This window comes from Phacochoerus africanus, chromosome 14 (assembly GCF_016906955.1).
Source record: "Phacochoerus africanus isolate WHEZ1 chromosome 14, ROS_Pafr_v1, whole genome shotgun sequence".
NCBI classification, from domain to species: domain Eukaryota; kingdom Metazoa; phylum Chordata; class Mammalia; order Artiodactyla; family Suidae; genus Phacochoerus; species Phacochoerus africanus.
Window position 1 is genome coordinate 35,914,616 of NC_062557.1, and position 27,697 is coordinate 35,942,312.

Genomic DNA, 27,697 nt, shown 5'->3' on the forward strand with positions numbered 1-27,697 from the left:
TCAGTAATTTTTTCCATTAACATGCCAGATGTGTTCAGGTTCTCATATTTAATAAACTGTTTAAATAGATAAAGACACAGAGATAAAATGCTAAGAATACCAGTTAAACACCTAATATGCTTTAAAAAAATAAACTATGTATGGGAAGAATGACAGTTGTAAAACTTTTTGCAGAGAAGTAAATATATAACAAGTTTTAGTGCTGATTTTATATATTAGATGTTAAACACCTGTGATTTCCAAGTTCTGTCAAATAGTAGAATTGAATTGGCTGCTTAAACAAAAAGTTGGTGTGAAAAGTTATGTAAAAGCCAGATTCACATAAAAATACCGGAAGACTTTCTTGCCCTATCATTCAAAAGTTTTTCCATGGGGTTCCTGTGTGACTCAGCAGGTTAAGAATCCAGTGTTGTCAGTGCAGAGGCTCAGGTTTGGTTTGGTTCCGGGCCATGCTGAGGGTGCGGCCAAAGAAACCAAAAGAAAGTTTTTTTCAGCCATATTTGTCAACTACATTTGATTATTTGGTGTGTATGCACAAGATAACATGGTGCACAATCTGTTTTTAACACTTATCTCAACATATCTACTGTAAGATGGGTGTTATTGTATGAGCCACTTCTCATTTATGAGGCAGTTCTAACACATGTGCCAAGATGGTTTCTCTACAGAAAAGTTCTCAAAGCAGACTTTTTATAAAACATAGCAGTGACTCTTAATGTTGATAAAACAGTCTCAGAGAGTGCGATCTGAATTCATAGAATAAATGGTAATCTCTGTATTTGACGTGAAGGAATATAAGTAGAGAAATGCCTCTAGTTCATCAGTATTGTTAGTGTTGCTGGAACTCGGCTTCTGTCTGCCAGTGCCAAGTACAAAAGTGGAGGCAAGAGTTTTGTAGTTCTGGGAGTGAAAAATAAGGGCCACAGATAAGGATCAGGGCAGAGGCAAGCTTGCATTGTTTTCAAAGCTAGTGTTCAGTGGTCTGGTGGTCTTCTTTCAGAAATAAAGAATTCTTGGAGTTCCCGTCGTGGTGCAGTGGTTAACGAATCCAACTAGAAACCATGAGGTTGCGGGTTCAATCCCTGGCCTCGCTCAGTGGGTTGAGGATCCAGCGTTGCCATGAGCTGTGGTGTAGGTTGCAGATGCAGCTCGGATCCCATGTTGCTGTGGCTCTGACCTAGGCCGGTGGCTACAGCTCCGATTCAACCCCTAGCCTGGGAACCTCCATAAGCCATGGGAGTAGCCTTGGAAAAGGCATGAAGACAAAAAAAAAAAGAAGGAATTCTTCAATAACATCTTCCACTTGGGGGTTTTAGTTCTGCAGAAGAACTCAAATATATTGTTATCTACATTCCTTGAGAAGGGACCAGGACCCTGCCCCAAAGCTGCACTGTTTCTCGACTGCTTCCTCCCTGGTCTTTGCATAATCTCCTTCTCTGATTAGCAACTGTTTGAACCTGCCCTTTGGAACCCAGGGAAGGTCATGGAGGCTGAAGTTTATTCCCTAAAAATAAGAAATGGGGGACACAGAAAGGCTTGTGTGCCCAGGAGCCCCACAGGGCCCTGTGCAGTTTCCTTAGTTAATGACATAGCGCTCCTGTTACATTTCTGTCCAAAAATTCACATGTGAACTGGCACTGACATCGCTGTGGCATGGCTTCGATCCTTGGCCATCAGCTTGCTTGTTTAAAAGACAAAAGAGATAAAAAGACCCTATTGTCCACTATAGATCTCCTTTGTTACTAAGTCATATTAAGAAACAAAGCTATCCGTATGGCTATAGGGTAAGTAAGTACTGTAATAGAGCTAAATAACCATGTAGTAAGACGTTATTTTTGTGTTTTTATCAAGAAGTCAACATGTCTATCTTTCACATTCAACTTGAATCCCAAGTTGTCTCTCTCATTCCATCCCCTGCTGTATACCTAAATACCTAAATAACAGCTGTTAGCTTCACTACAAAGTCAGCAAAGTGATTTAAGGCCAAGTAAGCCTGTTTTTTAATACTTGGAACAGTTCTCAAAGTAGGTAATAGAGTTAAGTACACAATAACTTTGTACTTATAACCTAGCAAAATTTACCGGGGAAAAGAAGTTACAGGCTTTCTGATTTTCTTTTGTCAATTTGGATAGCCATGAAGCATGAAAGTGATTTAATTTGTAGATGGTTGGTCACTATCCTTATTAATCCATGTTGGTTTAGCCATTGTCTTATCAGCACTGCCAATTTGTTTTCTACTTCTACCTCCAAACTTCTTCCCACTGTTATCTACTCCTTGTGTGCAAACTGATAGATGGTAAGAGAGGAATGGGCAAAAGGCCTTGCATTCTAAATGTAGATCATAACTAGCCCTTCAGACTTCTTTTATAGACCTTGAGGCCTCCTGAGAGGTTTTAAGGGGGGGAGAGAGAAAGTGCCTCATTCCCTTTTCCACCATTCTACACAAATACCTAGAGGTAAACAAACCACACTATTCAAAGTTTTTGGTGGCCTGAGTTCAAGCTATTTTGAAACATTTTTTTTTTTTGTCTTTGTTGTTGTTGTTGTTGCTGCTGCTATTTCTTGGGCCGCTCCCGCGGCATACGGAGGTTCCCAGGCTAGGGGTCGAATCGGAGCTGTAGCCACCGGCCTACGCCAGAGCCACAGCAACGCGGGATCCGAGCCGCATCTGCAACCTACACCACAGCTCACAGCAACGCCGGATCGTTAACCCACTGAGCAAGGGCAGGGACCGAACCCGCAACCTCATGGTTCCTAGTCGGATTCGTTAACCACTGTGCCACGACGGGAACTCCGAAACATTCTTTTTTTTGGCCATACCTACAGCATGCTGAAGTTCTGGGGCCAGGGATCGAAGTCATGCCACAGCAACGTCAGTGCCAGGTCCTTAACCTACTGAGCTGCCAGGGAATTCCACAAGCGCAAGATTATTTATCTCCCAAGTAATGGTGATACAAGCATAAGACTCTAAAACTTCTGGAAAGACTGCTTATAAGGGGAATTCTTTTGAGTTTTGAGTTAGTCTTGTTTGTCATACTACTCAAATCATCAATGAAGGCAGATGTTTTGTAAACCATGTGAATTATTTTAATAGAAAGTCCATGACACTATACAAAAAGCAAGATCAAGAACATTAAAGCTGATAGCAGGATTGTATGTGTGATATCCACAAAGAAAAGGAATTTAAATCATCTGTTCTGAATGACTGTTAATCATACTGTAGAGAATAATACAATATTAAAATATTTCATCCTTAATAAATTTATCTTCCTTTAAAAATCTGATTGTACAAATAAAATACAGCATTTAAATTTTCATTTAAAAATACAAATTTCATGAAAAATTTTAGGATTTTTAGAATGGGAATTAAAAAAGTCAATGCTAAAGAAAATTCTTTCAGGTAATATATATCTTAAAATATTATGAAAAATATTGTTTATTTTGAAAACAGTGTCAGGAAAGGATATCTGCATTCCTCTTAAACCCTAGTTCTAGTTACTCAGTTGTCATTTTGGTAATATTAACAAGAAAACATTTACAATTTAACACTGCAATCTGTCAAATAATGAGGATAGAATACATGTTGCATATGCATTGGGTTGAACATTACTTATAGATATATACTTAAATATAGGGTTTTTTGATTTACTCTTAATAAACTGGACTATACAATTTATTACTATAATCTAAAACCATTTGGAAACATTTTCATTAACTTCTAGCCCTCAAAATCCATTCTAGTGTCTTTATCCATAGTCACTGTAACCAAATAAAATTAGTGTTTTGTAGTCTTAATATTAAGTTTTGAATTTAATATATTTGAAGATGAGATGAAGTAGCTCCATCTTTCCACTTGTTTATGTGGTCTGAAATCATGGTTCTACACAGCGGACATGTTTTCTCTCGGTTAAACCATAAAGTAATGCACTCTTCACAAAATATATGCTGTAAGGGAATTAAGAACTAGATTTTACAGCCGATAACATTTTAATTTTTAAAGTCATCACATTGCAGAGAGTCATACTCTAGAGCTGAAAGTGAATTTGGAGAACATTAATCCCTTCATTTTCCAAATGAGAAAACAAAGTATGGCATTTAAGAACACAAAGAGCCATGTTGGGGTGGAGACCCAAGTTACTCTTTTGTACTATCCATTTAACCTCTTTCAATAAAATACAAGCCAGCCTTAGGTGATATCTTTAAGATCAGGTATAATGACTTAATAGCTTAATAAAGTCTTTGAAGAGTTACTGAAATAAAGTATAGGAAAGGACCTTATACTAATCAAAGACTAGTATTCAGTTATTTAAAATAGTCTGTTTTCCAACCATTTTGGTATCCAATCTGCCATCAGAATTATTTTTCCCCTTCATACATTCCTCTACATAAAAGTCATTAGAACAAAAGGGACAAGATTTAGCTAACCTACCAATGCCCTAATCAGAATAAGAAATAACTAGTATGTGCCCTGAATGTTACTTTCTGCTAAACAGTGTATCCATTTTGTCCCTTATAATCAACATAAACGTGACTTCTGCAAGTGGGAATTGCTGTATTTAGGTTGTTTAAAAATAGAGTTACCTGACAGATGAGAAGAATTGGCTTTTGAAATTCAGCTTGACATATTGAACAAATATCATCCACATCTGAACACTGTCTCTTGCTGGCAGCCACTCCATAACTCTGTAAAGATAAATTCTATTCATCTACAAATTTCTTTTCCTGTTTCTCAAATACACAGGTGATACTGTATTTCTCAAATCTCCTGGGAAATAAGCATTTTATTTTTTTTTATGTCTTTTGTTGTTGTTGTTGTTGTTGTTGCTATTTCTTGGGCCACTCCCGCGGCATATGGAGGTTCCCAGGCTAGGGGTCGAATCGGAGCTGTAGCCACCGGCCTACGCCAGAGCCACAGCAACGCGGGATCCGAGCCGCGTCTGCAACCTACACCACAGCTCACGGCAACGCCGGATCGTTAACCCACTGAGCAAGGGCAGGGACCGAACCCGCAACCTCATGGTTCCTAGTCGGATTCGTTAACCACTGCGCCACGATGGGAACTCCGAAATAAGCATTTTAAAACTCTCCCAAAGAGTTAACATTTCAAAGCCAAACTATGTATGCAGAACCATATCTGGATAGACCCCATCAATGTGAACTCATTATGTAATAACATAATAGGATCCTGGAAGATTGTTAGATTCATTGGATTCCCAAATAATGACAGTGCTTCAGATCCAGATGGCTTAAGAGAGTAAGCAATCTGAAATGTAATTAAGCATTATATAACCTATACTCATATACTCTGTGAACGAGTATTACCAAGTTGAACCCACTTATTACCTATGGCACTGGTTCAAAAAGTTAATCAAGAGCATGGCTGTCAATATACTCACGTAGAAACTGCTTTAAAAATAGATTTTTGACTTGGCATTGCTGTGAGTTGGGGTGTAGGTCACAAGATGCAACTCAGATCTAGTGTTGCTGTGGCTGTGGTGTAGGACGGCAGCTACAGCTCCAATTTGACCCCTAGCCTGGGACCTTCCATATGCCACAGATGTGGCCCTAAAAAGAAGAAGAAGAAGAAAAAAAGACTTTTGCACTTCACACTGGAGACTGATTCAGTAGTTCCAGATGTACCAGGATGTAATCTAGAAATCAAATTTTTCAAAGCTCTCAATGTGAAGGTTTGGTGACCACTGAACAGTGTACTGCCACTAAATCTAAAAATAATTTCATCTAGCATCCTTACCACAAAAGTAAGAGCATTTAGTACTAGGAAAGAATGAGACAATTTTACAAAAGAACTTAATTGCAAAATGTCACCTGCACAGAGTTATACTGTCAAAATTAAACAATAACGCAAATCTTTGGATTTCCTTTTCTTCTGAAGTCCCAAAAAAGTTTCTGATCTCTTTAAGATCTTAATACTTTCCTCATCAACTTCACAGAATTTAGTCATTAACTAGGTGCGGTAAAATGTTACAAATGAGATCAGCTTTCTGTAGAGACGATATGGAAAAGGTGGCTGAGGAAAAGAAAGAATGCTCAAGTTTCAGTCATGGTAATGAGAGCAAAAGCATGACTTGATTCAACAACCTGAAGCTATTATCTTCCTAGGGTCGCACCTGCAGCATATGGAGGTTCCCAGGATAGGGGTCAAATCAGAGCTGTAGCTCCTGACCTATGGCACAGCCACAGCAGTGCTGGGTTGGCAACCTACACCACAACTCACGGCAATGCTGGACCCTTAACCCACTGAGCGAGGCCAGGAATAGAACCCACATCCTCATGGATGCTAGTTGGGTTTGTTAACCGCTGAGCCACGACGGGAACTCCCCTGAAGCTATGATCTAAACTTCCTGTTATAAGGGGTTACAAAATCAAACTAAGATTCAAAGGATAAAAATGCTGAAAAAGGTTTTTTGAGACTGGCAATGTTAAAGATTCTAGAAAAAAAGATAATGATGGATGATGTTGGTGCCAATTTCCCTTCAGTAAATGTCATTTAGCAGAGAAAAACGGCAGATATGGATGCTGGCAAGCTTTTAAAATAGTACTCCTGGGAGTTCCCATTGTGGCTCAGCAGTTTAAGGACCCAGTATCTGCAAGGATGTGGATTCCATCCTTGGCCTCACTCAGTGGGTTAAGGATCCGGCATTGCTGCAAGCTGTGGTATGGGTCACATGTGGCTGTGGTGTAGGCCTCAGCTGCAGCTGATTCGACACTTAGCCTGGGAATGTCCATGTGCCACAGGTGTGGCCATAAAAAGAAAAAAAATAGCACTCTTGTCTTGCATGTTGCAGATTCCCTTCAGGTGAAGACATCCTGATGGTGACTGCCACTTTCCTGGCAACATTAAGAACGTGAAGCGTCTCAGGAATAAAAGAGTACTGATGACTGTGATAGTCTCTCTCTGATTCGCAGAGAAAGAACATCAAACATATTTCAGGTCAAGCCTTACTAGATTAATTACTATAGCAAAATGGCTGATACTTACATAATCAATTAGATAACCAAAGCTGAAGTCTCAATTTTACTGTATCTTGTCTAAAGAAAGAAGTCTGAATAGGATGCAGCAAAATTTGTTACCTTATTATCTTAGGGAAAGAGTGCCCTGTGCAATTAGTTTAGTCTACTTTGTAAAAATCTTGGTGTCTGGTGGTGCATTTTTTTAGACATATATTAGTAGGTTCGCATTCTTGTAAGTCAGATCCCCTGAGTGCTAACCACATAATTGTTTAAGTACCTAATGAACTGCAAAACTGAGAAACGGAAATCTGGTGACACACTTATATATTGAGAACCTCTGAAGCTACTAAGAAACCCTTTCTCTGGGGTTTGTTACATCAGTAGAGTCCCATAATAAAGTTATAAGTGACATTGGAGTCTCAATTTATTATTAAATTCCATGCTGTGAACCGTGCATACAGAATTGTGTATTGGTGGGGAAACATTTCCAGTAAGAAAATTTCAAGGGACATTACTTTTGGTAATGAACGGTTTTCATATACAAAATAAATTATAGTATAGGCACTTTCATAGAAGCTGAATAAGGAGTTAATGGAAATACACAGCCACCATTTATGGATTAAAAAAGAGGAACAAAAGTTCATAAGGTTTTTAAGGAAATGTTTATAAACCTTTAAGAATGTCAAGTGTTTTGAAGGGGCAAGAGGCACACTTGAATATGTAAGCACTGCATCAACTATTAGGAAGCTGTCAATGTGCAACTCAAGAAACTGATGATCACAGGAGTTCCCGTCGTTGCTCAGTGGTTAACGAATCCAACTAGGAACCATGAGGTTATGGGTCTGATCCCTGGCCTTGCTTAGTGGGTTAAGGATCTGGCGTTGCCGTGAGCTATGGTGTAGGTTGCAGACTCGGCTTGGATCTTGCGTTGCTGTGGCTTAGGCCGGCGGCTACAGCTCTAATTCGACTCCTAGCCTGGGACCCTCCATATGCCATGGGAGCGGCCCAAGAAATGGCAAAAAGACAAAAAAAAAAAAAGCTGATCACAGAAATAAAACCTCTATAGCATCATGGCCCCAAATGACAAATATTAGAAGTTTTGCTAAAAAAACCATGAAATCTGCACTTGTAAAATTGCTTAACTAAAACATTTTTATAATGAAGAAAGGTAAAAAGTGTTTTTCCTGATAAAAAATACTTACTGGTCGTGTAAAAAATATTCGCAAAACCCGTGTGAAAGTTTTCAGATGTCCAAAAAAGTCCAGAAGCTGAAAGAGAAAAGAAATGATAATTCATTAACTCAAAGAGCCCTACTTGCTAAACCCAGAGATCAGAGCTAATATTAAGTGCTGCGAATAACTTACTGCTCATTGCATATCACAGCTAATCACTTCATTCTAAATATATTTAAAGTCCAATTATAGAATCTTTTACTCAATTTTTCAATTTCAGCCAGCTCTTAACCAAGGTGAAGTGTATCTGAATTCCTACTTACAATTTGGTCAAGATAAATATAAACTTAAATCAAAGGCAAGGCAATTTTACCTAGTTCACATGTCCTTAGCACATTTAAAGTTTCATAAGAGGGTGGGGGGAGGAAGGGGGTGGGGGGAGGAAGTGGAATGGTCTGGGAGTTTGGGGTTGTAAATGCAAACTACTACATTTAGAACGGATTAGCAATGAGGTCCTGCTGTATAACACAGGGAACTATATCCGATCTCTTCTGATAGAACATGATGGAAGATAGTATGAGCAAAATAATTGTGTGTGTGTGTGTGTGTGTATATATATATATATATATATATAAAATGTATGACTAGGTCACTATGCTGTAGAGCAGCAATTGACAACACTGTAAATCAATTATAATAAAAGTTTAAATAAAGTTTCATAAAGTGCTTAAGTTGAGGAGAACAGGACAAGATACTCCACTATTTTGAGAATTATGTGTATGACAGATGCTACTGCTGGGGATGAGGATGTTCTATTCTACTTCCTTTCCCTTGAGATATGCGGAGGTCCACTCCCCCAATAAAATCTGGGTAAGATAAAGACACTTATTTCCATTTTTCCATTTCCAAGTAGATACAGGATCTGCTATTACAGCAAACTAGTGATATGAAGATAAATAAACCACACAACAAAGAGAAAAGTAGTATGTAAAATCTGTGAACACGTTATGAATCATCATAAATGACAAGATTTATTACGTTACCTACTTTTAGTATGAGGTAGAGTAAAGCCAGCAATATTCCAAGACTCCATCTAGTTACATTACCAAACTCCCCATAGCTTATAAGGTAACGGAACCAAACTGGTATGGGAACAAACGTTCGGTAATACTGACATAACTCTTCTAAAAGCATATACCAATAACCCTAAAAAGGAAGAAAAAGAAAAACAACTAGAGCCACCCAAGCTACGTATATACACTGTTCAAATACTACATATTGGACTGAGAACAGGAGTATATGGCACAATAACACAAATGACTATAAAATTGATCTTCATAATGATAATGGTTGACTGGCAACCTCAAGATGGTTCTCGGATATTATAGTCACCGTGTGGTTTGTTTTCAAGGAATTTCTAAAGAATGACAGTGGAAATGTTTTAAAATGTTATATGTTCTATAATGCTGTATAATAAAACATTTTGCTGATTACAAAAATTTATATTAAAGTTTTTACTGAGTATGGAAAAGTACTGAATAATTGCATGTCAGTTAGTTATCAACTGATAATGCCCTGGAAAACAGAAGTATAACTATAAATATTTTCCCATATATGAAGTAGGAACTGATTTTTAGGCTATTCCAAAGCAAATGTTATTCTGATTTTACTGAAATAGATTAATATTTAGGTTAAAATCTTTGTACAAAGAGCTGTCAGTCTGAGATCAGACAGATAATTAAAATTGGGTTATTTAGCAAACTGAAAAATTATAAAAGGAGTCATTTAAATAAAGGCTAAATAGCATTAATGATGTCTACTAACATCTTTCCAATAAAACATGTCAGTTTCTTACCTTGGATTTAAAAGGCATGATGAAAGAAGGCACCAATAAAATAAGGCATTTTAAGCCCATGAAGAGGAATTTCAAAATGAAGTCTGTAATTCCAACAATCCAAAGTACTTCCCAGAAACTCGAATAGTCCAAAGTGGGATTTAAAAAAATTAAGCTACCAAAAGAAAAACATTAAAACTTATCAGAGTCACATTCAAAAATAAAGTGTTGATGGGGTTCTAAATTTGCTAGCAAATAATTTACTTTCACTTGATGTGTAAAAAATATGAGTTTGGTAAGGTGCTAGAGTTCATGTAAACAGAATGGAAGATCATTTTGCTTTAAGAGACATTTTCAAATCTTTCCTTCTTAAAGAAGTATTCCTAACTTGTCATGGTTGATCTCTTTGTAGCCTGTAACCTTAAAAATCCACAAATATTAGATACCTGTCATTCTCTCCTCAAACAATTCCAGCCAGGATTCCATCCATCCTTTCCACTGAATTGCTTTTGTCAAGATCACCAACTCCCTCCCTCCTGCTAAATTCAAAGGTCACTCCCCCTACCTTCCCTCCCTGAAATATTTTCTTCCTAGACTTGATACCACTCTCTTCTAGCTGTTCTCATCTATGACTGATGGTTCCTTCTTAAGTCTCCTTTGCTGCTCTTCCTCTAGCTAATTGCTGGCATGTCCAGTCCTGGGTCCTCTTCTCTGTCTATACTTTCTTTCCCTGGCTTAGTCTTGTCAAGTTGCATGGTTTAAAAACATCAGCCAAATGCTGATAACAATGAAATTGATGGCTCTAACCTCTATTCTGAACTTATAACAAACCTGTAGTCACTTAACAGTTCTACATGGCTTTCAAACTTAACATGTTCAAAACAAGATTACTGATTTCCCCGTCAAAACCAGTTCCTTCTTCAGTCTTTCCCAGCCCAGTAAATGGCACTACCATCCAGCCAGCTGCTTAGACTAAAAACCCAGGTATCATCCTTGATTCTTCTCTGCTACCTAACCAATCCAATCTGAGTGGCTACATCTATAAACTACATCCCAGATTTATCCCCCATCTCTCCAACGCCACTGATACTAGGACTTCCAATTAACTGACTAAAGCTGAAATTTGGGTCATTTCCATCTGACATGGAAACTTATCGACTACTGTCCTTTATCAAAGCTTCTTCTAGAAACAAAGATCAAGTGTTCTCATCACACACAGACAAAAAAGGAGGTGATGGATACTTTAATTACCTTGACTGTGGTAATCACAATGTTTATGTATATATCAAAATAAGTATATTTTAATTACATGTAATTTTTATTCATAAAAATGAAAAAGACCACCACCAACAACCTAATGGTATTTTAACAGCTATTAATTATAAAAGTAGAAATTTAAGTAGCAAAAATTAAGTGTTAAAAAAATTACTTATTGAGCTCTTGCTATGAGGGAAGACACTCACTTGGGTATAGAAATGTGAATAAATCACTTTAAGCTCTCAATCTTGGAAGGAAACAGAAAGGTAAAAATTGAACTCTAACAGTAAGTATGTGCAAGTAAGAAATATGCAAAGTGTTATGGAAAATATAATTACATTAAAAATGTGACTGTGCACTTGGACCTCTAATTACCTGTAATAAAGTGACTGAGAGTGAAAGGTGTAATACAAAAGAACAGAAGATCCTGCCAAGAATACCAGTAACCAAGCACACTGGATCTTTGAGCACCTCTCCTGAAAAATAAACAATTTCATAATTTGTTACTTTGAATTATGCCAGATTTTTAAATATCATTAAACTAGTTTAATGACTAATATACTAACTTAGAACGCTTTATCTTAGATTTATCTTAATAAAATACAGAATATTTGTTAAATTGTACATCACCACAATCTATCTTATATATCTCTGTGAACAAAATAGAACACTTATTTATTTATTTATTTAGTCTTTTTCTAGGGCTGTACCCGCGGCATATGGAGGTTCCCAGGCTAGGGAGTAATGGGAGCTGTAGCCGCCGGCCTACACCACAGGCACAGCAACGTGGGATCCGAGCCTCGTCTGTGATCTACACCACAGCTCACAGCAACATCTGGTCCTTAACCCACTGAGCAAGGCTAGGCATCAAACCCGAAACCTCAAGGCTCCTAGTAGGATTCCCTAACCACTGAGCCACGATGGGAACACCTGGAACACATATTTATAAAAATTTTTAAAATACAAGTGTCTTCATTGCCTAACAGCATTACCCATGTTTCAAAGAAGCCAAATCTACAAACTGACATAAAGTACCCACCTAAAAGAATATTTCTGCAGCTCCCTATTTTTCCCTCCCCAATAGAACAATTTTAAAAAATGCATTAATCAGAGTTTATAATTTTAAAATTCTCAGACAATTCAGTAAGAATTTAACAAAATAATTTGTTTTCTTTTGTCCTTTTAGGGCCACACCTGCGGCTCATGGAGGTTCCCAGGCCAGGGGTTGAATCGGAGCTGTAGCCACCGGCCTATGCCACAGCCATAGCAATATCAGATCTGAGCCGAGTCCTCGACCTACACCACAGCTCACGGCAATGCCAGATCCTTAATCCACTGAGTGAGGCCAGGGATCCAAACCGCAATCTAATGGTTCCTAGTTGGATTTCTCTCTGTGCCACGACAGGAACTCCAATAATTTTTTTTTTGTCTTTTGTCTTTTTTGTTGTTGTTGCTATTTCTTGGGCCGCTCCCGCGGCATATGGAGGTTCCCAGGCTAGGGGTCCAATCGGAGCTGTAGCCACCGGCCTACGCCAGAGCCACAGCAACGCGGGATCCGAGCCGCGTCTGCAACCTACACCACAGCTCACGGCAACGCCGGATCGTTAATCCACTGAGCAAGGGCAGGGATCGAACCCGCAACCTCATGATTCCTAGTCGGATTCGTTAACCACTACGCCACGACGGGAACTCCCAATAACTTGTTTTTAATCTTAGTTTTATAGTTAAGTTTTAATTACTAGTTTAAAGTTTTACTAGTTTTAAACCATGAATTAAACTTCCATGGTTTGGCAGGGTCTAACTACAAATCTTCAGTCAAAATGCATGATTCTTTACAGAGATGCAACACTTTAAAGTTGCTTGAAGGTGAAATTTTATAAATGAATCCTGTTTTCCCAATAGTTTACATGAATAGGACTCTTATAATTTGTTTTGGAAAAACTTCTTGGCTTTAGTTTCCTTTAAATAAGAGAGATCTAAATAAATAGTTCAGTACCCATGTATTCAAGGTGCATTTTATTTTTTATTTAACTATTTTAAATCTTTTTTTTTTTTTTGCCACACCCACAGCATGTGGAAGTTTCCAGGCCAGGGATCAAACCTGCACCACAGCCAAAGCCGCTGCAGTGACCACGCCAGATCCTTAATCCATTGTGCCACAAGAGAACTCCTATTTTAAATCTTATAGTACAAAGCCTGAAGTTTCTAATAGTGATTATATAACTTAGTATGGTCAAATTAATTCAGGACATGAATGCACCTGACAAATCAGATCAGTGCATTCTAAACCTTTTAATCCTTCTATCTAGTTTTTCTTTATCAGGAACCCAACATACAAATGAAATAAGGTGAAACAATTCAGTATTAGGACAGACCATTTATTCCAGGTCATTTAGATAACATTTAATATATAATGGATTATCTATTTATCAAATAAACTATCTTAATCCCTATTTCTCAAAAAAATGAGTATAAAATTCTACAGGGAAAAACATTTAATGATTTTTTTTTTAGTTACTGGTTATACTTACTCTTAGAAAAACCTGATTTATAATGCTTTTGTTTGCATATATAAAAGTTGTAAGCAGCCCAATTCCAAGAGAAATTCCTGTTAGAAAATAAGGTCCAGTTAATTCAAAGGAGGAAAAAAAAAAAAAAAAGCTAACACAATGATATAAATTTAAAGGAAGCAAATATAATTTCAAAAGCTAACAGAAAATAAACTCATATACACAAGTTAGAGTTAGCAATAAACAAAGAAAATTAGCTGAATTTTAGCAATGAAACACCCTATGTTCCATCATACTCTACCTGTAATATGCTGCATAACAAGTTTGACACCCAGAATCAAAATATATGGAAGACTTTTTTGCAGCCACTTGAAGAGATATCGGAATTCTGAGAAGGAGCTACTACCATGATCGCCAGACTCTGAGTCGTTATCATCAGGCTGCCTTGCTTCATTGTGGGAGTGACTCCGTAAGCGACTATGAACACATCCATGGGTACAGCTATGGACACCTGATCTCACATTTCTGGAGCTTGGATTTTCAGCACATTCTTTAGGTATGGCGTTTATCTGGATATGAACATCTCCAGAATAAAGACAGGAGGCTTCTCCTGTCAATCTCGTTTGGACACACTGGGAGACTGAGGCATCCTCACCACCTGCAGTTTGTGGAGAACTGTGCAGTTGGCTACAGTTGGCTTGCATGACCCTGGAATACTTTTTCTGTGATTCAGAGTTCTTGGCTTCAAGGCTCTGTCTCCTAAAATTCAAAGAGCAGAAAAAACACTGAACAGTTAAATACAGGCATTAAATTGCTCACTAGGAATCGTCTGTTCTCTAAAGGAGAGGCTGACAATCACAGCAGACGAATTATTTTCAGGCTAACAGTCACTCACTTGTTACTAGACTCTTCCCTCTTCTCTTACACAAAGGCTCTGCTACCCTCTGCAAACTATCTTTTAGGGAACATCTGCTATGAAAACTTGAGCTTCCAATGCTTCCAGTTCTCTAATGACAGAAGGAATCAGCAAAATTGTCAGAGTATGTGTGCCCAGCAGACGTTAATGTGAGTCCTGGAACTCATTCATACTTGAATACTTTAGCACATTTACTATGCCTAACTGGAGCACTTTCATCTCTGATGCAGATTCTACATCTCATAAGTGTGAATCTCTTTTTCTTTTTTAATGCTTGGAAAGGCTAGGAAGAAAAAAAATTAAATCTTAACTCCTTATTAAATATCATCATGGAGAACTAATCATAAACATTTCACTCAGGTGACCTACAAATTTCGTTTTATGCTGAAACAGCTTTCGCAAAGTTAATTAAAAAGTTTCCAATAATTAAAACCAAGAGTATTACCTTTCCCCGCCCCCCAAAGGATGTTACCTAAATACCTTTAAAATAGGGAGGCTTGGAGAAGCACCACGTAATTGCTAAGTAACTCTTTGGTCTGAATAAGGATAGTTACGGGGTCTGCCCGTTAAAAATGGCACCGTGGAGGGAAGGGGAACGAACACAGGCAGGGAAATAACCCACAGGATGAGTGCGGGTAGCTGTCGGGGATGCCACAATCCAGCTGACGAAACCGTTTCTGGAGGAGGAAGCAGGGGTTAACGTCAGGGGATATTATGTCATTCTATTCATTCGTAGGTTTGAGTTTTTTTTTTTCCAGTTACTGAGGGGCGGTTTGGTTTTTAACTGCCTTTCACTAAAGGCTTTTTCACCGATGCTCCAAACGTCACGACTGCTACTATTTATTTCCTCAAACCTCCGAAGACCGACGTTGGACTGAACAGTTTCTGCGCCTTTTTTTCATAAATTAAAACAGAGAACCCTCCCACTCTCCTCCAAGCACGAGCAAGAAAGGGGAGAAAAAAGAAAAGTAAACGCAAACGGCTCTTCCGGAATCTCCAGGACAGAGTTTTCCACCCACGTTCGAGCTTCGAGCGCCTCAGTTATTCTCCCCAGAACCCATTCGCCGGGGTCCCTCGCCTCCTTCATCCGCTTCCCCCAGACCTAACCTCTCATGACGATGGGCGGACCAAGGCCCGGGCAGCGACCGCAGGAACTGTGGCAGACGCCGCCTCGAGGCCTTCAATCGGGGCCATCACCTTGAAACCCCCACCACCTGCAACCTCCACTCAGCTCCGCGGCGGCGGCGGCGGCGGCGGCGGCGGCGCGCGCGCGCGCGCGCTCCCTGGACGTCCTCACGCGCGCGTGCCCCGCCCCCGGGCGACGCGCCGAGGGGAGGGCGCCGCCGACCCGAGTGGGGTGTAGGCCGTCAGGGGTGCTGGCTGTGAAGAGCGGTCTGTGCCCCACAACTCCCGGCAGCTGGCTGCGTTAAACCATGAGCTGCATCCAGTCTCTGTGTACGTTTGTGTAACCTGCCCTCCTACACCCCTCCTCACCCCCTCCTCAGAGATCCGGACGTTTCGAGGTTAAAAATGTTTGGGCTTCGAGAACCTGCCCTCGGGGGAGGAACCTGCCGTTGGGGGCTGATCTGGTCCCGCCTCCCGTGCGCCAGCCCCTGGCTCGCGTCTTCCGAGCTGCAGGAGCCACGTTGGCGAGGGCTCGGCGCGCCTCTGAGCGAGCCGGGCGGGGGCGGGAGCGGTCTGGTTTCCCCCGGCTCAGCTGAGCCTGTTGTGGATGGGCGGTGAAGTTTAAACTGAACTCGGGTTTTCTTTACAATTCTGAAGTTGCACTGTGAGAACAAGACCCTGCCGAAACCTGAGAACAGAAGTGGGGAAGTGAGGATAATTTAGGTGGGGGTGGAAGTAGAAGTTAAGAGTTTAAAAACCTTGTTTTCTATGGGGTAGAGGGAGCTCTGTACTGTCTTCGCTCTAATTGTTAACCTAAAACTTCTAAAAATAAAAGGTGTATTAAGAAAAAGTTTGGAGCGTTCTTGTGGCTCGGGGGTTTAAGAACCGGACTAGTTCGTATCCCTGGGCCCTCCCATTGGGTGTGGGTTAAGGTTCCGGGGTTGCACGGACGACGCTCGGTTTGGACCCCTCGCTCAGGAACTTACATGTGCTGCAGGTGTCGCCCTAAAAGGGGAAAAAAAAAAAAAAACAACTTTGAACAATGAAACAAAAAATTTTACCTCTTGATCCTCAGCCCAAATGGATTCTAAATGTTACTTGTTTTCCAAGAATCTGTCCCATCCCCCCCATCACGAATAGCCTTTCTATTTTGAACCTCGAGTTTTTTCCCTTTAATATCTGGAATTTGACGTCAAGTAGGTAACTCTTGATGGTCTTCCTACAAGTCTTGAAATTAAACATTCAATGGCTTCGGTGAGGGGTTCAGTCTTTCCTCACTAGAGAGGATACATTTGCTTATATATACACACGTCATGAGTTGAATATCTAGTGGAAAAAAAGGAATACTTTGTCTTTTTACCGGTCGCTGATTTAAAGCCAGTCACAGCAACTTTACCCAAGTTAGTTTGCTGGTGTGTGATTCCCTCCCCCACTTTTTCTGCTGCTCCTGGGGCATATGAAAGGTCCCTGGCCAGGGATGAAATCCCAGCCATAGCTGGGAGCTATGCCACAGATGTGGTAACTTGGGATCCTTAACCCACTGTACCAGGCTGGGGATAGAACTGGTGCCACCACAGAGACAAGAAAGATCATTAACCCACTGCACCATAACAGGAAGTCCTGGTGTGTGATTTTTGAGCCTCCTTAATCATGAAATTTTTTGCACCTTATTTTCTCTTATAATCGACTACTACTGAACCCACTATTTAACCTGAATATCCACCTTGAAGCTGTGCTTAAATCAGATTAATTTTAATGCCAAACCATTTTGCTTGGTTAGAAAGGCACTACCTCCTCCCCTCAACATGTATTAGATTTGCTTCCCATTGTCAATTAAAATAGGGCTTTCTTTTTGGAGTTCTCACATGGCTCAGTGGGTTAAGGATCTGCCTTGTCACTGCTGTGGCCCAGGTTCAATCCCTCGTCCAGGAGTATCTGTATGCTAGCCACATCCAATTGGCTTTTTTTTTTTTTTGGTGTATGTCTCTGTGAGCTTAATGTAAGTCTTCCTGACAAATTGGCTTTGTGGGTCAGTAATTCTGTCTTAGTCCTTTGGGGATGCAGTAAGATATAAACTGGATGGCTTATAAACAACAAATTTATTTCTCACAGTTTAGGAGCCTGGGGAGCCCAAGATCAAGGTGTCAGCAGATTTGGTGTCTGGTGAGTTCCTGCTTCCTGCTTCATAGACAAATGTCTCTGGCTGTGTCCTCCCATGATGGGAGGGTGGAAGGAACTCTTTGGAATCTCTTTATAATAAACTCACTAATCTCCTTCGTGGGGGCTGTGCCTTAATGACCTAATCATCTACTCCCACCTCATTATACTATCACATTGGGGGTTAGGATTTCAACATTGAATTTTGTGGGGGACGTAGACATTTAGTCTTTAGCAAAGGCTGAAGCCAAGCCATGGACTGTAATGAGTTTTTCAAGGAGACTTATTTGTATAGTATAGTATATTGTTCCAGCTACAACATGGATATTTTTATTTTGAACTTTAAAATTTATGAGGATTTAGGAAACAGAAGAAAGAGACTCACTTGAACATTATCAGCTACCACAATGGGATGTCAGTATGTTTTAATACATTGATAGTTTCAGTACATTTGTAAATTTAGTACATTTATATACTTTAATATTATATTTAAATTCTCATTTTAACATATTCATTGATGATATAATAGTTCATATTGAAAGTTTCTTATTACACTTGGAACTATATTCCACTCAAATAACTTGACTGAAAGGTAACATTTGAAGAAGTAAAGCATACTGAGTTAATGATGAAACTTGATAGTGACAGACTTATCCTATAAATATTCTTTCTACCGTCATCTAGAATGTTGGAAATGGACATTTTGATCAAATCAAAACATTTGCTCCGTACTTATAAGTGTTAAGAATTGTACTTGATTGTTGGAAAACTAGTCATTAAAAAGGCATAATCCCCATCCTACAGTGAAATAAGTGGTTAGACAGGTCTCCAAACAAGTAATTATAATATGTTAGAATAAACAGTGTAATTGAAGGTTGTGTAAGATGCGATGGAAACAAGAAGTGGGAGCATTTAACTGTGCCAGGCAAGAAATGCTTCATTAAATTTGCGGCACTTGAGATGAATATTGAAAAATAAGTTGCATTGATTTTATTCTATAACCAAAAAAAAAAAAAAAGTTGAAATTTTCCAGGACCTAAGCAGTAATAGGACGTACCAGAAAAAAACAAGTTATGTTTAACGTTATGGTGTTGTAACACCACAGCAGTTGAAGGACTTAGTTTTTTCGTTTCTGAAGAGAGTAGTATGCGTATGATTAAGTAGGGGTAGAAAATGAAAGGTTTTGTGGGTCTCATTTAGAAATTTGTATTTATATTCTAATGGCCAAAGGGAAGCTCTTGAATTTTAAGCAGCAGAGTTATGTGACCAGATTTGCGTTTTCCAGAAAATTCATGTGCTAGTAACTTGCAGCAATGCAAGCTCAGTTGGAAGACTATTACCAGTAGTAGAGGTAGGACACGAAAAGAAATTGAACTCCTCAGTGAAGTGGGATTCTATATGAAGAATGATATGAAAGAGATAAGATAGAATCAATAGGGTTAGACATGGTAGATAGTTATGTCCCCTATCTTCCTTCCTTCCTTCCTTCCTTCCTTCCTTCCTTCCTTTCGTCTTTTTGTCTTTTCTAGGGCTGCACCTGTGGCATATGGAGGTTCCCAGGCTAGGGTCTAATTGGAACTGTAGCCGCCGGCCTACATCACAGCCACAGCAACTTGGGATCCGAGCCGCGTCTGCGAGCCACACCACAACTCATGGCAATGCCAGATCCTTAACCCACTGAGCGAGGCCAGGGATCAAACCCGGAACCTCATGGTTTCTAGTCGGATTCATTAACCACTGAGCCATGACGGGAACTCCTCTGTCCCCTTTCTTAAGCTAGTTTTCCATGCCCACCCAAATCCATACTGGCGAGTAGTCCTCTTCCAGACCAACTAACTCATGTGACTTGCTTTAGCCAGGGGGATGAAGCAACTGTAATTTAGCAGAAGCTTGAAAAATGTTTATGCATTTGGGGCTTGCCCTCTTATTGCTGGCAACTCTTCTACCACCATGTAATCAAATTCGGGCTAGCCTCCCAGAAGATGAGGGACCAGTTGGAGAGAGACCTGAGGTGTCCCAACCATCTCAGCCTTCCCAGTTGAGGCCCCAAACATATGTGTGAGGCCATCCTAGACCATCCAACCCCAACTAAGATGGTTCACACCAGAAGAATCAGCCAATCAACCCTCAGATCACAGGAAATAATAAATATTTTGTTTTAAGCCTCTAGATTTGGGGCAGTTTGTTTCATAACAAAAGTTAATGGGTTACCCTAAGTGACCAAGTAGATGTGGAATGGGTAAGAGGAAGTCTAAGATGAGTCTCCATTTTGTAGCTTGGGTGGATGGATAATCAGTATTGGAAAGCTATAAATATTGGAACAAGTGTAAATATTAGAACAAGTAGGTCATATTACCAAAGAGAATAGGAAATGTATTTTTTAAAAGACCAATTCTAGAAGTATAACAGTAAATTCAGCTCTGGAAGCACTCAGTCTTGGGAGTTCTTGGGACATAAGAGTGAAGATAGATACATCTACTTGGCACTTTGATATAAAGATCTGGAGATAGAAAGTTTGGTGTAAAAGCTATGGCTGTGAATGACATGACCCATTCTCATTTATTAGTTTTGGAGGGTTTTTTTTTAAAAAAATATTCCTTGGTATTTTATACTTAAGACTATTGTCTACGAGTAAAGACAGCTTCTTCCTGTTCAGTCTGTGTGCCTTTTCTTTTTCATTTTGTAACTGGAACTGCCAGTAATGGTGAGAGTAAACATCCTTGCCTTGTTCCTGACTTTAGGGGGAACCATTCAGATCTTCACTATTAAGTGCTAGTTGTAGTTTTTCTTTCTTTACAGATGTCATTTTTCAAGTTACGTGAGTTCCCTTCTTTTCCTAGTTTACTAAGAATTTTTATCATGAATAGATACTGAATTTTGTCAAATGCTTTTCCTCCTTTATTGAGAAAATCTTATTATTTTTCTTCTTTAGTCTGTCAATAGGATTGATTATACCATGAGAACCTTTACCCACAATTGCCTGGCATAGTGGTTAGGTAGATTAATCCAGGTAAAAATTTACCAAGGGGCTGGGGTCTTCTGGCCTGACCCCCAAAAGTTTATGCACTTGGGCGGGTAAAGTGGCCAGGGGTTAGAAGTATTCCTGGGATTCCTTTACAACAGAGCCTCATGCACTTTGGTAGGGAAGCCCACTTATAAAACCCTAATTTGGACTTTAATCAGATTGAGAGATTGTAGAAATGTAAGAGTTTATGGAATTATAAAACCAAAATGTTTAAATAAATTTTATATGAAGAAATTTTGTCTCCTTTATCTGAATGTTTTATGGGAATGAATATTATATAACCTGCCTAATATATCATATTGATATTATATGAAAGAATATTATGTCTGACTGGGACATGCCTCCCCTAGCTAGTATTGTAAAATCAGACTCAGTTGATGAAGTCATAGTGAAGGCTATAGCTAGGAATATAAGTGTTGGTGGGATTAAGGTAAATGTTTGAAGGAGAATTGGTATGTTTGAACAGCTTTACGTGAAGTGGTTGGTCTCTTACCTGCTTGGATTATGGGGATGGAAATTGTAGTGGGGGAACATTTCACCTACATAGTGGTTGTAAAACAGAAGGCATGTGTAAATCTACCCTTCAAGCAGTATTATTTGGACATACTAAACGAAAACCAATAAGATTGCCTGAGTTCAAACAGTGTAGTGTACGAATTGGAGTGATGACATAGACAGATTCTCTGATAGCTGTGTGTAAAGCATAGACTGGGGCTTATCGCAAAAGCCTGTGAGCACTTCCTAGGGTTTACTGGGATACTAGTCTAGCAAATTCTCATCTGAAGGGAAATTACTAGCTTGCGATCAGACATTCATTAAAACTACCCCTGTGATTGAAGGATAGAAAATAATCTTGAAACCTGAAATGCCTATGATGTCTTAGATTGGATCAGAAAAACACTGTGAGGGCAATGCCCAGAAGAATTCCACAACAAAATGGAAATGGGTTTGGGTTTTTTGGGTTTTTTTGGGGGGGGCCATACCCACAGTATGTAGAAGTTCCTGGGCGAGGGAGTGAATCTGTGCCGCAGTTGCAACCTGTGCCACAGCTGCAGCAACAGCAGGTCCTTAACTGCTTTCCCACATAGGAACTTCCTGGAAATGATTTGTACAGCATTATTATTATTATTATTTTAGGGCCATACCTGTGGCATATGGAAATTCCTGGGCTAGGGGTTGAATCAGAGATGCAGCTGCCAGCCTGCACCACAACCATAGTAATGCCATCTCTGCCACATCTGTGACCTCTGCTGCAGCTTGTAGCAATGCCAGATCCTCTAACCCATCAAGCAAGACCAGGTATCAAACCCACATCCTCATGAATATTAGTCAGATTCTTAGCCCACTGAACCACGTTCTACCTGTGGCATACAAGGATCCTGTTCTCACAAGCAGGGAGCCTCTTTTCCCATAGGACTGACTTTGAAACTGTATGAGGAGCCACTAGATTCTGTCATCACTTGGACAGTGCCCTATAAACAGCTCTCAACCCACCAGCAAAGAGCTGCTTGGTTTATGGATAGCAATCGTAAGATAAGTGGATAATACTCTCTTTGGAAGGCCACAACTCTGTTCAAAGAAGGTAAAAACAAACCAGCTAGTTGGGTTGAATTGCATGCTGTTTTTCTAGCAGTGACGGGAAAACTGAACTGGGCACCCACCCTTAAGTAAAATACACACACATACATACACACACGGAAACTCACTCCTGTATGGGCCCCTTCTTCAAATGACTCAGAAGAGTCAAATCTCCCCAGTATTGCTTTTGTTTACTTTCTGCTTGGGTAGTTGCTTTTTGTACTTCATGCAAAGTATGTAGTTATAATCAGCAGTTAGGACAGGCTTTAGTGGACTACCCCTTCTTGGCTGGCACTAGGATCTCTAAATATATATTTCTTAAATTAGCTATTTAATGCCTGTCTCTTCCATTATGTGCAGTGTCAGCAGGGACTATCTGGGTTTTTTATTTTACTCTATTCCCATGCTTAATATAGTTCCTGGCATATACTAAACAGCGATAAATATTTATTGAATAAATGAATGAATGGACACTCCTCAGTTCTCTTACTTGACATTTTTGCAACATATTGCAGAAAAGATTATTCTCATTTGCTGGATTCTTTCCTCCTTAGGCTTCCATATTACTATTCTACTGGTTCCCCCACTTCTCTGGCATTTCTTTTTCTTTTTTCTTTCTTTTTTTTTTTTTTTGTCTTTTTGCCATTTCTTGGGCCGCTTCCATGGCATATGGAGGTTCCCAGGCTAGGGGTCAAGTCAGAGCTGTAGGCACTGGCCTACGCCAGAGCCACAGCAACTCGGGATCCGAGCCGCGTCTGAAACCTACACCACAGTTCACAGCAATGCCGCATCCTTAACCCACTGAGCAAGGCCAGGGATCGAACTTGCAACCTCATGGTTCCTAGTCGGATTCGTTAACCACTGAGCCACGACGGGAACTCTTGGCATTTCTTTATAGGCGAGTTGCTGCTTCTTTATGATCCTTACAGCTTCAGAAAAATGCTTTTGAAAAGGGGACACCTACAGTCAGTCCACAGAGATATACAAGTCCAACCTTAGTAATAAATGCTCAGTCACCTTTAATCATCCTAAAACAGAGCAGAGATTTGTTAAGTGCATGGTGGCAGTCCTTTGCTGTCCTCTTGTTACCTGTTATTAGGTCCTCTACAACTCTTTCCACCCACTCATTTAGCTTATTATTACTTTCCTATACAAGCTCTTGCTAGCATATAATTTTCAAAAAGTTAAAAATATGACTCATTCAAATATGAAAGTACTTCAAATATTTTATTCAGCTCACTAATTAATGAGAGAACATATAAAGGTATTGAGACTGCTCAAAGAAAAATTCGAGGAACAGAGAATTTAAATAGTCAAAGGAATGTCGAAATAAATTTATCTATAGATACAAATTCCTACAAGGCAGGAGACATAATGTTTGAGGTTACGTTTTTTCACCAGGTGGAAAACAATTAAATCTCTACTAAGAGATTTGTGTTTGTATTGTTAAGGACAGGAATCATTTACACTGCTCTCTGATAACAAAAGCAGTTGCTTTGTTATCAGTTATCTATGAGTTAACCACTACCTCTGTAAAGTTGTAAAATAGCCTAGTCAATAGAAAGTCAAATTAAGATGCACACCCCTTCATAATCAGATAATTCCCAGAGGGTCTATTAAATTATATCCTGTATTGCATTAAAAGGACCCCCATAAGCCCTTCTGCCTATTTCCAGGTTCTGGATATTTTTTCGTAATAATTTTTACACTAGATGAGAAAACTTTACTTTTTTTTTTTCCTCTGCATCTGTCCCTTTCCCTCGTAGCATGTTTTTTCCTTTCCTTGTGCCCCATAATGTCTCTTTAAATCTTGGCCCCAGCTTGTTTTGTGTTTTTTTGGTTTGGGTTTTGGTTTTTTTTTTTTTTAATTACAGTTGATTCACAATGTTGTGACAATTTCTTCTGTACCACAATGTGATTCAGTCATACATATACACACATCTATGCCTTTTCAGATTCTTTCCCCATACAGATTATCACAGAATATTCGGTAGAGTTCCCTATGCCATACAGCGGGTCCCTGTTGGCCAGCCATTCCAAATACCGCAGTGTGCATATGCCAGTCCTAAACCCCTAATCCAGCCCTCCCCCTCACCTGCCCCCTATATAAACATTCTTTTTTATGCTTTTCCATCTTGGTCTATCCCAGGAGATTGGATATAGTTCCCTGTGCTATACAGTAGGACCTTGTTTATCCTTTAGAAATGCAATAATGTACATCTATTAACCCCAAACTGCCTGTCTAACCACACAACTTTCTTCCTTTGAACACACTTTTTTTTCTTTCACCCTTATATGAAATGGCTGATCCTCAGTTTCCCTAAGCATTTGGAGAATAATTTGGAGTGTTGCATTTTAATTATGGGAGACTGTATTATTTTATTAAAAATGGTCATTATTGGCTTGGCATATGTATATTCCCAGTTTTACTTGAAGCTCTGGTGTGAACTACAATTGATCCTTTGAAAACATATTAAATTTATTAATTCAAGGATGTTAAATACATAACACTGGTGCTCCCACTCTACCTGCCCATAACTGTGGCAGTTTATTGACAGTCGATGTCAAACTCAGCCTTTTTTTAAAAAGTGAAATGTACTTGATGTACAGTGTTATTTTAGGTGTACTACATAGTGATTTGAAAATGGCGTGTATTATGATCACCACAATAAACCTAGTAACCATCTTTCCCCATACAAAGTTATTATAATATTATTGACCGTATTTCTTATGCTATATGTTATATCCCTGCAGCTCACTTATTTTATAATTGGAGTTTTGTACCTCTTAATCCCCTTCACCTATTTCGCCCATCCCTTTCTTCTCCTCCTTCAACTACCTGATTGTTCTCTGTATCTATGAATCTGATTTCATTTTGTTTCCTTTGTTTGTTTGTTTGTTTTAGAGTCTGCATATAAGTCAGATCAGACAGTATTTGTCTTTGTTTGTCTGATGTATTTCACTTAGCATAATACCTTCCAGATCTATCCATGTTACCACAAATGGCAAAAATTTCATTCTTTTTTATGGCTGAGTAGCATACCATTGCATATCAGTACCATATCTTTTTTTTTTATGTCTTTTTAGGGCTGCACCTGCAGCATATGGAAGTTCTCAGGCTAGGGGTCAGATTGGAGCTGCAGCCATAGCAACTCAGGATCCGAATGGTGCCAGCACATGGCAACGCCGGATCCTTAACCCACTGAGCAAAGCCAGGGATCGAACCTGCAACCTCACGGTTCCTAGTCGGATTCGTTAACCACTGAGCCGCAACGAGAACTCTGCATATGCCCTTTAAGAATAAAATCTCTGTTTCCTGTAGCCCACTCCTGGTTTTCAAAGCTGGATGTTCTGGAGAGTTGTCTTCCCAGTACAGAACTCCTGGGCTGGGGAGCCCGATGGGAGGCTCAGACCTCTCACTTATCAGGGAGTACCTCTACAATTGTGATAATTCTTCCAGTTCTGGTTCCAGAGGTATGGGTCCTGACTATACCACATCCGCCTCTCCTACCCATCTCATTGTGTTTCCTTCTTTATGTTTTTAGTTGTTGAAAATCTTTTCTGCTATTCTTCAGGTTGTTCTCATAGGTAGGTGTTCTGTAAGTAGTTATGATTTTGGTGTGTCTGTGGGAGGAGGTGAGTTCAGATTCTTCCTTCTCTGCCATCTTGGCTACTTCTTATATTGATCTCATTTTGATTCATCCTGAGATTCCTTCTTAACAAAGAATTCCAGGCATTATCTATCACTCAGTTGAAGTTGACACAAGGTAGACATGTTTTAAATGAATGCTTTCAGGAAAAAAGTCATAGAACAGTCTGATTCTAGAGATGGTGTATATAGGGAGGCAATTTTTGTCTCTCTCCCAGGGTAAAGATGTCTTTTGGGATTTGTTCCGAGGTCCTTAGTTGCATGAAGGACCTTGCAACTTTGATTATCTTTATGATTATCTCTACAATCTTAAAAAGTATGTTTCACTTTGCTTTTTTAAAGTTAAAAATCCAAAGTGTCAGGTCCTTTCGTGGCTCAGCGGTAACAAATCCTACTAGTATCCATGAGGATGTGGGTTCTATCCCTGGCTTCACTCAATGGGTTAACGATCTGATGTTGCCATGAGCTGTGGTGTAGGTTGCAGACATGGCTCCGGATCCCACAGTGCTGTGGCTATGGTGTAGGCCAGCAGCTGTAGCTCTGATTTGACCCCTAGCCTGGGAACTTCCATATGCCGCAAGTACAGCCCTAAAAAGACAAAAATAAATAAATAAATAAATAAATAAATAAATAAATAAATAAAAAATAGGAGTTCCCTTCATGGCTTAGTGGAAAGGAATCTGACTAGTATCCATGAAGAATAGTATCCAGTTCAATCCCTGGCCTCACTCAGTGGGTTAAGGATCCCATGTTGCCATGAGCTGTGGTGTAGGTCACAGACACGGCTCAGAGCCTGTGTTGCTTTGGCTGTGGCGTAGGCAGTCAGCTACAGCTCTGATTCCCTCCCTAGCCTGGGAACCTCCGTATATATGCAGGGTACAGCCCTCAAAAAGACAAAAAAATAAAAAAATTAAAATAAAAATCCAAAGTATCAATGTAGACACATTCCTTATATAAAAATGTATTTCTATCATGTGACTCAGTGTTTTACTTTCTGGAAAATAAAGCTATGGTTTTATTATCCTATTTTCAATCTTTGTTTTTGGAACTTTACAAATTTTATTTTTGGTGCCTGTGCTTTGTCTTGAAAATACCTTCTCCCTCTCCCTAGCAGTGGGTGGGTAGAGGATAGCAAAAAATAGAAGACATCCTTCCCTATTGCACAGGGACCCTGTATATAACCCCATCTGGCCAAGGGTGGGGGACTCTTGGTGCATTCTCAGATACCTATTCAGGAGGGGAATGGGTGACTGGGATGGCATTACATGTGAGATGGGGCCTCCAGGGTAGCTACTCTGATCCTTGTGTTTCCTGGTCCTTGGTGGCTTTCTGGTTCTGCTTTTAGACCCAGGCCTCCCTCCAGTGCATCTTTTAAAATGTGTTTACATTTGATCCTAAAGTCATGTGGTTTAGATTGCAAAATGGTTTGGATTTATTAAATATGGAGAATTTTGTGATAGATCAAAGGGGATTCAAAAACAGAAATTCTTCTTCTTCATTCT

The 27,697-nt window shown here is 39.6% G+C and overlaps 1 protein-coding gene across 2 annotated transcripts; it reads right to left on the reverse strand.

Moving 5' to 3' along the window:
• Positions 1-3,072: 3,072 nt before the first annotated feature.
• Positions 3,073-15,933, reverse strand: RNFT1 (ring finger protein, transmembrane 1). 2 transcript variants are annotated; one of them, XM_047757922.1, is made up of 9 exons: positions 15,769-15,930; positions 14,047-14,504; positions 13,767-13,843; positions 11,611-11,711; positions 10,000-10,153; positions 9,192-9,350; positions 8,175-8,240; positions 4,582-4,683; positions 3,073-3,945 (listed from the first exon to the last, which is right to left on the reverse strand). In XM_047757922.1, exons 2-9 carry the CDS (start codon positions 14,447-14,449, stop codon positions 3,811-3,813), a joined length of 1,197 nt encoding a protein of 398 aa, XP_047613878.1. In that variant the 5' UTR covers positions 14,450-14,504; positions 15,769-15,930; the 3' UTR covers positions 3,073-3,810. The 2 variants fall into 2 exon arrangements, with proteins under 2 accessions (XP_047613878.1, XP_047613879.1); XM_047757923.1 differs by lacking the exon at positions 9,192-9,350 and having other exon boundaries at positions 15,769-15,933.
• Between the last annotated feature and the right edge of the window lie 11,764 nt (positions 15,934-27,697).

Bases quoted from the DNA above. Each gene is read 5' to 3' on its own strand.
- RNFT1 (XM_047757922.1), bottom strand. From the start codon at position 14,449: ATGCAAGCCAACTGTAGCCAACTGCACAGTTCTCCACAAACTGCAGGT. The intron at 9,351-9,999 runs GTAAGAAACTGA...CTTCCTTTTTAG, and splicing joins TCATGCCTTTTAAATCCAAG to GGTTATTGGTATATGCTTTT. The intron at 4,684-8,174 runs GTAAGTATTTTT...TTATCTTTACAG, and splicing joins GAATATTTTTTACACGACCA to AGTTATGGAGTGGCTGCCAG.